Genomic DNA, 12,700 nt, shown 5'->3' with positions numbered 1-12,700 from the left:
CTTTTTCTTTTTAAAAGGGAGAGGATCGAGGTTGATAATAGTGCCTCTTTTTATATTCTAGGCTGACCTCAAACTGCTGGCAATTCTCTTGCCTCAACCTTCTGAGTTGAGATTGTAGAGGTGAGCCTCCATATTTGACTCCAGAAACTTACACATAATGTTGTTAATGGTCTTAACCCAAATTTCATCATCTGAATACATCTGTTTGTCAATTTTTTTAAAGATTTATTTAATGCATATTCAGACACACCAGAAGAGGGCACTGGACCCCATTACAGATGGCTGTGACTCAGGACCTCTGAAGAGCAACCGTATCCTCTGAGCCATCTCTTCAGCCTCCAGTCACTATTCTTTAAAATGGTTAAAAAACACAAATTTCCCCATGTCTACACACACACACACACACACACACACACACACGCGCGCGCGCGCGCGCGTATTAACATAGTTGGACTTAATATTTTTAAGATGGTTTGCGTCTCTCCAAAGAGAAAGACAGCAATGCATGGGCTATTAGTAAGACCAGTATCACATCCAATCCACAGTGATTTTTCCTTGTGTGGTTTTGACTACCCTGATGTCACTGGGCAGCAAGATCTTCATATAATTTCCACATTTTACATTTAACCCTTAACTCTTTTGTGGCCTAAGAACTTTTAAAAAGGACATGATTTAAAATTTCAGAACCATTTAATTTTAATGCTGTAACTTCAGACATCTAAACAATAACTTTCCAGTAAAGCTCTAATATAGTTTTTCATTTACATTTTATCTGACCCTCCTAGCAGGTAACTGTGATCTATGAACAACTGAACTCCCTGGTATTCTGGTTGCTTGTTCTGCAGTGCTGAGGACTGGGTGGGGCTGTGCACATGCTCAGTACCCTCCATCACTCATCTGCATCCACAGCTGTTGCCTCCTGTGGCTTTGAATTTGCCATAGGATACTGTGTACCATTAATTTCCTTAGTTACCTGGTTTTGGCCTCGTCTCTTGATAGAGTATTTTAGTGCTGGGGATAAAACTTTATGCACTCTACAACTGAGCTGCATAAACACCCAGTCCTGCATGTTTCTTATAAGATTATAATGGTCAGGGTTCCAAATAACTGTCAATAATGTAAGCCATTTCTGAATGCAATGGATTTAATGACACATTTAAAGATCTAATGTTTCTGTTCGCTTATGAAAAGTCCTACTCAAACAAGAAGGATTCTTTACATTTCTAGTTGAAACCTTTTTACCAAAAACAAAAGGATCTGTTTTGTTAATTGTTTTTTCTATGTAAACGTTTTCTTCTTGAATAAAAACACTTATTAATACACTGAGTAATGTTAAGCCATACTTAAAATTCTGAGAAAAACATTATGTTCTCTGGTAGCTTCTTAAAATGCTCTACTTGTGCATTCAGGAGGCAGAGGCAAGTCAATCTCTCTGAATTTGAGGCTAGCCTGCTCCACATAGCAAGTTTCAGGTTATACAGGAATATACAGTGTTCTCTTAGGGGCAGAGGTGGGGAAGATAGCTTCGCTCTTTCAGTAAGTCATGTCCCAATTTAGTCATTATGTGATTTTTTAACTAGAAGCCTTTGGGTTTTTTGTTTTGTTTTGTTTTGTTTTTGGTCTACAATAACAAGTTTCTGTTACTTTAAGGCATAATAGGAATCACTAATTGGCCCACTGCTGGGATAGTATTTTTCAGCAAACCTGATGACTTGTGGCCTGGCTAGTTTTTAGTTTACCCAGAATTTTCCTGATTGAGGAAACTGTAGCAATTAAACTGTTCTTTAAGCTATCTGTCAGAGAGTGTGGGCAACACATTGGCACCATGAATCATCACTGCCTGGGCCAAACTACACGCCTAGCCACTTCCTGTCAGGGTATCTTCGGAAATTTAAAATGGGGAAAATAATAGTTTGTGCCTAAAAAAAACTGTTAGAAGCTGTGAGATAAAACGTGAAGCACTTAGAACAGTGCTACTCTAAGGTTCGGTAAATGCTACCATTATTACTTGGAAGAGTTTTGTAATTAGCATAAAGTTACTGTTTCAAATTCAGACAATACCAACATAGATATCTTCTGTCTTTAGAGCAGTCAGTCAGTGAATACTGCCATTTAAGTGTTAATACTGGACTACAGTCAGCTTCCTGGTAAAGCATATGCCTGCTTGGCATACGGGAGACCCAAGGTTTAATTCACACACACAAAGTAAGAGTAATAAACATAAGTAAATACTTGTAATACTATTCTTGACTGACTTCACTGGCTTTTTCAGTGTTATGGCCTCTCTTTTACATTTCCATTATATTCATCAGCTTGATTTTTATTTTACTTTGTCTTTCTCAGTTACTAACAACATATTTTGCATCTGCATGATATAATGACCATATTTCATGGGACTTGATGGAAACTGTCAAATATTTACAAATAGTGGATAATTTCCATTTTGATTCTTTAATATAACAGTGATACAGTTCTATTGATTTTTAAGTCAGAAAATTTAACTGACAGCTTCTATTCTCGGGCCTTTGTTTATTTTTTCTCAATGTTTCACTTCAGCATGCATAACTATATTACTATTTGGGTCATCTGCATAGAAAACATATTCTTTGGGTTTGTACCTACAACTACAAAACCAGGACACATTACTTGAAATCTTGAGCCTAAGTTAACAGCACTGCTTTTTAATCAGTCAGTGCTAAGGGATTGGTACAGAAAGGTTCACAGTCATCAAATCCACTTACTGGACAACAGGTTTTTCCAACATAAATTAACATTATTGTCTCACTGAACCATTCTCTAGGCTCTTCCAATTCCAGGCTAATATTAGTGCTCCTTCTTGGTTCTGTCATCAACCTGGTTTGCATCTTTACTCTCCCCAATATTTTTACCGCTTTACAGACATGTGTTTTATGTTAACGCAATCTAGAAGCTTCCATCTTCCAACAAACCAAATGGTGGTATAGTGCCAGAATGAGTGCCACGATCTATCCAAATTGAAAGTTCATTGTTACTTTTCTAAATACCTACAAACTGATTTATCCTATAAAAGGTACAATAAGGTTGAGAACAGAAAGCAGAACTTCCGCTATTTCTAAAGGAGCATTGTTAAATACACTTAGCTGCAATGTCAGACAATTCCAGCAATATTGGCATATTTTCAAAATCACACATGGGCATTTTGCAGCAATAACCTAAAGCCTTGGTGTCATATTCTATGTGCTTGTAATAATGAGCACACAATACGGAGAGTGGGATGCTTTGAAGGACTTAGGAAGCCTCAGAAGGCAAAAGAGACACAACTTACAGATGAACTAAGAGACAGAGAAGAACAGGAGAGAAGCCTGAGGAGCTGAAGCACAGAGAAGTCAGTAAGAAAGGGGAGAATAAATCAATTGTTGCTATTCCAACACTTATCAGATAAGCGGCTAGGTCTAAGTTACTCCGCCTCATTTGTGATTAGACTATAAATGACACTGTATCCTCAAACTTTAAACAAACGCGCGCCTGTATGCAGCATTCATTCACTTTTCCAAAAGCTATTGCGAAACAAAAGTATGTATGTTATAATCAATCATATCTAGGAATTGATAAACACAGGACACATTTAGAAAGAGATTGAAAATACATGTAACAAATACAAGTTACTTCAAAGTGTGAAGAGAGGGTCTGAGAGATGACTCAATGAGTAGGGCACTTGCCATCAAACCTGTTGGCCTGACTTTGAGCCCTGAGACCCATGCTGTACAAGCAGAGAAACAATTACTCCACGTTGTCTTCTGATTTCCATGTGCATGTGGCTACATGCTTATGTATATGCCTGTACAGAAACAAATACATATGTGCACACACGTGTCACCCACAGACCTACACCCCCAAATTCTTCCTCATAGATGCCTAGTGAAATGCAGGATACAAGTAATCAGTGTGGCATCGGCAGACGCAAGCTTTTGCCTAACTTTCATATCCTATACAGAATCTGCAAACTTTAGCCAATTATTATATAGAGTACTTTTGACGTATGGCATTTCCACGTGACAAACTGCTGATGTGTCACCCAAAACTGTAATAAAGAAAAAGAAAAATGTACATCTCAGTCTTGAGCAAACTTACCTCTTTGCTTTGGAAAAATTTGCTCAGGATGCTGTAAAATAAATGTAAAGTGATATTAGGTAACTTCTATAAAACAGAAAAGACATTCTTAAACAAGTAATCAGAATTACCTTCATCATTGGCCTGGCTCGCTTCTCAAATAAACCACTTGGGAAAAGGTAGGCAATAGCTCTCTGAAAACATAAACAAAGGTTAATTAACAACTGTTATAAAAACGCATTCAATTTATAACCAAGTTATGGAATGCTTATTGTATACCAGACATTGAACTAGTTTCATATGTAGTGTGTAAGTTCAAATGGCAAAGCACAATTACTATACATATATCCTCAAGAGAAAAAAACAAACAAAAACAAAAACAAAAGCAGTAAGTATTAACCTGGCTATTGACAACTTTCAAGTGTCAACATCAAAGGTGTCACTCCTACAATGTGACACCACATTGTACCTTTGCAGGTAAAGACTAGAGGTGCTCCTGCACAGCCCTGTGCACTGTGCCCATGACAGCAAGCCAGAGCAGCACACTGCAGCCAGCAGGCTTGTGTTTCACCGTGACATACTGGAGACAAACAGTTTCAAGGACAGATTTATCTTGGTTCATCATTTCAGTAAGGTATGTCAGAGAAAGTCATGTTGAGAAGGTGTGGCAGGGACTTTTTACCTCATGGTGGCCAGGAAGCAGGGAGAAATGCATGAAGGGCTGGGGACACCCTACAGGGCCTACTTCTAAGAGGCCCCAGCCACTATGAGTCCTACCGCCTACTACACAGCACCCAGCTGGGATAGAGCTCTCAACACACAAGACTGGGGAACAGTGCAAGCTCTCACTTATATCAGAGCACCCACCATAGCTCCTTGATATTCTACCCTAGAAGTTTTATCTTGATCTTGAGGACTAAATACAGGCCCTCGTGCACACAGAACACACACTCTAAACTGACCGACTCTGGCCCGGTAAGTTTTTAAACTACATTTTCCAAACAAGTCCTCCTGTGCGTTTCTCACAAGGAATGTGACTGACCTTGCGTAGCCAGTGCCACTGCTAAGCAGACATGCTCTCCCCTCAGGCAGACCCCTGAGCACTGCTTACTCATTCCCATTTACACCAGCGTCAGACAAACTTCACAGGACAATCTCAACATCAAAGAATGGCAATGCCTACAGCACTCTTAATAAGCAGGTGTACATAAGGCGTAATAAGCAGGTACACACACACTGGAGGAAGAGGCCGGGGGGAAAGAAAACTGCTTAACAGGAACAGTACCAACCATGAGACCACTGCTTTACAATTTCCCAGTCAGTCATGATCCAGGCAAAGATCACAAAGCCCCTGGCTGACGTGCCACCAGGGACCAGAAAACTCAGTCTCAAACATTACCCTCCTTTGTCAGTTACTTTTCCATCGTTGTGACAAAACACCAGGACAAAGGCAGCTTATTCTGGCTTACAGTTCCAGAGGGTCAGAGTCCATTACATCACTGGGGGAAGCATGGCAGCAGTCAGGCCACTGGAGTAACATCTCAGAGTTCATATTAAACCACAAGTGATAAAACTAGCAACAGCACAAGTCGTCTAACTCTTGAAGCCCACTCCAGTGACATACTTCCTTCAACAAGGCCAGACCTCCGAGGCCTCCCAAACAGTGCCACCCACTGGACAGCAAGTATTCAAACAGAGGAACTCTATCAGGAACATTTCACTCGACCCACCACCAGCCCAGAGTGCTCGCTCCCAACAAAGAGAAAAAGGTGCTTTTCCAAGAGTTCAGTGGAACTACTCTGAAGGCAAAGGGCAGTCACATCATCCATGTGGGAGAGACGGGTGAAGCTGTGAGGACTCTCCACACATCCTAACCTTGAGCATGTGGACGAACACAATTGCACAGTGCAACACCTAAGCAGGGATCTAGACTCTAAACAACTAGACAATGAGGGGCATTCTGGAAATCCTAAATATAGACCATTTACAAATGACATTATAGAATTGCTGTATTAGAAGCAACAGTTGCACTGTAGGGAGATAGTGACAGGAAGGGTGTAATACTTAGGTGTTTTACTGATAATGTTTAGGAGTTAAGCTTGTGAAACCTGATTTTCAATGGTTCAGTCAAAATCGTTCTTCACAGAGGCAAAGGAAATGCAGAAAACACTCAGATTTATCCATATGAAGAGCATGCGTTCAATGAACATTCAAATTTCATGGAAATTTGAAACATTTCAAAAGTAAAAGGTAGGAAAAATGTCAAAAATTTTTAACTAATACAGATTTTCCTACACCCAACCTGCTTGCTGTCTGCAGACCTTCGCTAGCCTAAAGCAGCTGCGAGGCCCTGTCCTCACATCCACAAAGAACTCCAAGGTTGTCAGCACTGTGGCAAGGGCCGGGGCAGAAGCGCACAGGCACAGAAGATTAAGTACGCCTGTCAGCTCAGCAGCCATTCATCCTCCAATAAGCAGCAGGCTATCAGGGGCATCACTTTCAAGCACGAAACTGACTGAATCACATGATCACCGAATAATCCTAAAGGGAGATGCAAACGTAAGAATTCCACCGCACTTTATATTTCTCCAGTGCGGTGAGCAGTGGAAAATCATGAGAAGGTTAATTGGTAGAGGATAGTTAAAAAAAAAAAGAGAGAGAGAGAGAGAGAGAGAAAGAAAACCACTGCAAGGGAGAGAAAAACCTCTTCAAACATAAAAACAAGTGAACAAAGCCCCTGACAGAGAATTGTGAAATCCAAGTGAAAGGCAGTTCTAACTTACAGAGTGAAACCCAGTGTTATAATCTAGTTGAAAGATGAAAAGGTGAGTGAAGGATAAAAATGGAATGAGAGAGAACAGTAAATAAGATAACCCGGTTGTTCAAGTAACAAAACATCCCCAACAGTGACAACCAACCGCTCTCAGCGTGCTGCCTGCATCTGTTTAGTATGCACAGGACAGTACTGATGTGACCTAACCTATTACTTCCATCCAGCTCCTTCGGGCATTCTATGCAGATTTTCCCCCCACAAATTCTGAAGCAAACAAAGGACTCACTGGCTTTACTGAGAAAACATTTTTTTCTGTTGCTTTCTCTGGGTTCACTAACAACCAGTTAGTACACAGTTGTTAAAAATGTAGGTGAATGCACTTTTAAATAAACAATGAAAAAATGAGAATGAGATTTTTCATTGGGGTTGTGCTGAACAGCCTATGGTGTGTTTTGGGCAGTGTAGAGGGACAGCCTGACTGTGTTACACTGCAGAGAAAGGGAGCAGTGGAGGAGACAGGGTGGAGACAGGAGAGCACAGACCCCTGCTTCAGGCACCACCACCCAGGAGTCTGACTGCTGCTTGTGGCATTAAATAAAATACTTTAAAAAGGCAGTGCTAAGTGGGCTCTCAATAAATATTATAAAAATACAAAATTCTCAGTTTGTATAAACCATATTATTCCTCATGCTTTTTTAAGAATAAGTCATATATCTATTTTACAGAGGAATCCTCAGTTAAGTAACAACATATAGTTCAAAAATACCTTGATTCAGAACTGAAACCTGTGATTTAATTCAGCCTTTCAGATTACAGATTTCCTTCTTCACAGGCCTTAAAGGACACAGCTATTTAGCAGTAAGATTAACAATAAAATTCCCAAAGAAATGAACTATTTACCTTGGTAAGTTTTATTTAACAAATATTTATCCCAACCTGATTGTAGACACTTGCCACTTTAGAAAGATAAGAAAGATATGGTCTCCAACTTCATTCTGTCAGGAGACAAAAGAGTCTATGGTGTCAGACTCAGGGCCGATGTCACATAACCATTAGTTCACTGTTAGGGCAGCACCTCCCACCTGATTTTCCTACCACTCAGCTCCTTTCTGACAAGGACCTATGCTCACTGTCTGCCACAGTACAGTTGTGCTTCCCCTTCCCATGCATGTGGCTCCAGTTCCCTCTCCTCATCCATGGGTGGGATGCTCTGCACACTCTCCCCTGCTCTACCATTTCTGTCACAGTAGAGCCCTCTTCCCATCCTGTCACTGTCAGCACAGTCCATGTGACTTATGGCTACCACAAAGGCTCCTTAACATTCCAACAGCTGTCACATTTGTGAGCAGACTGATGCAAATGAGCCATCTCAATTAGACTGCCCACATCAGGGTGGCATCCAGGCCACCATATAATTCTCAGTTCCCAACTCAGTCCTGCCCTTAGGTATCCCATCTACTTCCTGTTTTCTGTCCTGCCTCACTACTCAATCCTGCAACTGATGAACCAAAACTGTTCAGAGGAAGAAGTTTACTTGGCTTACGGTTTCAAAGGGATAGTCTGTCAGGCAGGGAGATGTGGCTGTGAGTGGCAGGCATGGTGACCAGAGCTGGAAGCTGAGTGTGTACATCCTGACTCTGAAATGTAAACTCTCAAAGCCTTCCTCCAGCAGGCCGCACCTCCCAAGCCTCCCAAAATCTCATAATCTTCTTTCTAAGAAATTTATTCTGAAGATTACATAAACTCAGAAACAGCTAGTCTTTTAGATGAAACCACATGTGTTCGCCACCACACCCAGGGAGTTACTTCAAAGTAATTATTACAAAGAATAAATAACAAATACAGTCGGGGACAAAAAGCTGTTATCAAATGAATTTTTTTAAACTAGGGTTAAAGATTATGTTCCTCAAAACATCTACGTTGGCATAACAAATAATGTAAAATTTCAACATTATGACAGGTGATGTCTGCTCAGCCAGAAGCCCACAGGAGGAGAGTGTTGAGGGACAGAAACGCTCTGCTGTCCTGAGCTGCCTGCTCACTTCCTGCTCCTGACTCCCCAGTGCTGTGGGAGCTGGCGGTCATGACAGAGTATACTGTCATGTACCCCTCAAGTATCTCACAAAAGGTGGTGTTTCATTTCCAAACTGTGCCTTACATCTAATTGACCAAGTTTGCCAACTACAACAGAAGTAACCAAAATTTTGTAATTCTCTTCCTAAGCAATCTACACTGAACACAGTTACACTGAACAGTTACTTAAACTAGAAAAATAACACATTTTCCACAAAAAGAAAACTGGGGGTGTCAGCTGGAACTCTACCAACAATTCCTCAAGTAGCTTCAAATGGTACACATACACACACAGTCCCAAAATTTGTGTGGATGGCAAAGTTCACTGATGTTTTAAACTAATGCCACATGTTAAAAAATTGCTACACATAAAATTTAGGTTCAATAACTGGCTGCCCTCCCCTTTCCAAAACACACCCACACCCACCCACTCACACACAGAGAGAGAGAGAGAGAGAGAGAGAGAGAGAGAGAACACATTCAGTTAAAGCATACAAAGTCCCTTTAAATATTTAGTGCAAACACTATAGTATGATGTGGATGCCTAATCTAATCCCAAACAAATGGGCTGACCAAAAAGACAAAGAATGTAAACTGCAAAATGTAAGTCATGTGACAAAGTTAACATCATTAGCCAAGTATCTCTTTTTTAAATATGTAATTTGTGTTTCAATCATAATATCGGCAACTTAACAGTTTCCTAAAATGAAAGCACTGTACATTCTTAGGCTTCAGTCAAAAGTATGAGCAAACTGTGGGCTCAGCCAGGAAGCACTGGGTCAGGAATGCAATCTCTATTAATTAGGTATCCCAGCTGGGCAGTGGGTTTGCAGCTGTTAACTTGATCAATGACTTACCTAAATGTCATCTCTACTGATTCGCTTATAAATTACCAGCAAGTGAGACTAATGTACAGGTGCTAATTTATTTAAACTGTTCTCCACAGTTCTACATAGCTTTATAAACTGCATCTGGCACCTAATGTTAGCTGTCAGTTGTACTTAGACATGCCTGTCCTAACGACTCTGTTCATTAGAAGTGAGCACAAATTATGAAATATTGTGAAAAATGATACATCAAATGGAATGGGCACAGCAAATCAATTAGAGAAACTTCATACAGCACATTCACACTAAGGAGAATAAAACATTCTGGTTTAGAAGGAGGTCTATAATACCAATTAAAAAGTAATTGGTAGACTTCAGCAGTGCTATACATCAGTTTGCTGGCTTTCTTCCTGAAATTCTACAGTAATGTAGAACTTAACTTTTAATTCCCAAATAAAGGCATTAGTAAATACAAGTACCCATCTGTATTCACCATAGTTAATACTAAGCCAATATCTCCAACCTAAAATTTATCACCACTATGTGCTCAGTCAAAAGGAAAATACAGTATGAGAGCACGACTGTAGTACAATAGTTTTCTGATGCAGCTGAAAAATTAAGAGACTCATTAACACCTTGCAGACTGGCAGGCTAGCAGTCAGTGTTGCTCATTTCTGCTCTAGCTGGACAATGTGTCCCAGCACCCGGAAGATCTACAAGTCCTGGATCACACCATCTCTGCCTCGGTTCACCAGCCCATCTCTGCCTCGGTTCAGGAAGGAAACTGGATGTGCACTGTCAAATGCCCCACACCCATGCACTCTTAGTTCCTTACAGCTTTCACAGTCCACAGAGACGCCTCTTCTCCAACTCCTTCCCACTACATAAACCCACTCAGCCCACTGTTCTACCTGACGTAATTTTACAAACCCACTGTAGGCCGTGGTCTACACAGTGAGTTCTAGAACAGCCAGGGCAACAACACACATACCACCAACTGTTTCCAATATCTGACCTTCTTCTCCTCCAGTTTCTAGTGTTCTAAGCAGTCAAGACCAGTTCAGTGGGTGAAGGCCAAGGGTTTTATGCTTCTTTTTAATATAACTCTTAGTTAGTAGGCAAAAAATAAATTATTATATTGAAGTAAGGGAAAATCTCCACCTGTCAATTATTAATTTCACTTTAATTTGCTATTATCTAAGATGATGGCTGAAAGATGGTTCAGTAGTTCAGAGCACTGGATGCTTTTTTGGAGGACCCCCGTTTGATTCCCAGCACCCACATGGTAGCTCACAGCCTTCTGTAACTCCAATCACAAGGGGATCTAACATCCTCATTTAGCCTTCACAGGCACTGTATGCACAGATATATGTGCAGGCAAATCACTCATACCCATAAAATAAAAATAAGAAAACCTCGAAAAAATTAAAAAATACATTCCCACATAAATTTAATAAAAAGATTAAGAACAGTTACAGCAAAGTTTTTAAAATGTTTGTTTTTGTTTCAGACAGGGTCTGCTGTAGCACTTGGTATATAACAAATACCCCAGAACTCCTAATGCCTCTCCCAGATACTGGGATTGCAGGCTTGTACCAGCATAGTTAGATGTAGCAAGTACTTACTAAAAAATTCCAAACATATATTACTGTAGCCTTAAAAATAACACATCTCCTAAGTGATGTAATTCTAAAGTTAATACAAGTAGTGACAAGAACTGTTTTTATCAGATTTATCAGATTTCTTTTTATTTTTGCTATGACGCTTAGTACCCTTTAAAATGCCTTATAAGAAACAATAGTAATATTAACTGAATATAATTTTCACACATAAATTATATAGGCAACATTCAGTGAAGCTAGATTTCTATTCAAGCTCGATTCTCTAAGGTAACTTTGTAAAGTAGAAATAATTGCTCTCCTATGTAATTCACAGTACTAACATATTCAGTTACGCCAGAAGCTAAGCTAGAAGTGGATCACAGACAAGACACAGACAGGAAAAGAGGGCAAGAATCAGTAATAAAGAGCAAAGCCTGGCCATTCATAATGGGGCAAACATGCACTACCCGCTAGGAGTCACCAGCCAGATTGGAAAGGGAAATCCTGAGGCAAACACTAAGCTCATTCTGCTCTACGAAACGAGACAGCAATTGACTTCAGAAGCTGCCAGCCCAAACACTGATCTTGAGAACTGCTCAAAGCACAGCCTTCAGATAAGGCTCACTGCTGAGGACACCTCAGGGCTGTTGGTGAAGAGTATATGTGACAGCAGATCAAGCTCCTTGACAGCATCTCACACACAGGTTTTTGATATATGCTAGTGCTTTCCTTTAACTGGAAAAATTCACTTTTGTGAAATATCAAACTCCTGACCATAGTAAAAAAGGGAAAATTTACAGTATTTTCTTTTAATTAATATGTTAGAAATAAACACCTATTAGAGAAAAGCACTACGATGTTTAAATATGTAACAGCAAATGCAATGGCTGCTTAAAAATTTTGTTTTTGATAAGTTGCTTTTGTCTTTGGAAATACCTAACCAGATTTTCATGAGGAATTTGCCAAATACAGCTCATCACCTCTACTGTCCCCCTTTCAGTGTGTATATATACCCAAGCCTCTTATAGGATAAGAGTAAACGGAAACCATTCTGAGTAGATAACTGAATGCTCTGATGAGAGCTGGCTGTCACTGTCAGCGGCTGCTTTTACATCTCCTTCTAAAATGCCAAAGGGAATCCACTAAATTAACAAAAGGCCAAGAGTTAATTGTAATAAAATGTGAGACTCAGTGAAGCTGATCAATCACATGCAGCACAGTCTAGCACTGCAGAATTATGTCGCTGGTATCGAGGAAATGGCAAACACTCACTTCCATATGGGCTTTTTGATAGGGATCTAGGCAAGCCACACCATCCTACAGGAAACCAGGGAATC

General features: G+C 40.1%; 1 protein-coding gene across 1 annotated transcript in view; it reads right to left on the bottom strand.

The window, feature by feature from the left end:
- Positions 1-12,700, bottom strand: part of Mrps9 (mitochondrial ribosomal protein S9) — a 58,822-nt gene that overhangs the window by 27,286 nt on the left and 18,836 nt on the right. The window contains exons 3-4 of the mRNA NM_001100549.1: positions 4,221-4,283; positions 4,111-4,141 (exon numbers count right to left, since the gene is read on the bottom strand). Of these exons, the coding sequence (NP_001094019.1) occupies positions 4,111-4,141; positions 4,221-4,283 (94 nt within the window). The remainder of the gene's footprint in view (positions 1-4,110; positions 4,142-4,220; positions 4,284-12,700) is intronic.

This window comes from Rattus norvegicus, chromosome 9 (assembly GCF_036323735.1).
Source record: "Rattus norvegicus strain BN/NHsdMcwi chromosome 9, GRCr8, whole genome shotgun sequence".
Lineage (NCBI taxonomy): Eukaryota > Metazoa > Chordata > Mammalia > Rodentia > Muridae > Rattus > Rattus norvegicus.
Note: the sequence above shows the minus strand (reverse complement) of the source record. Positions and strands in the feature narration are given on the sequence as shown.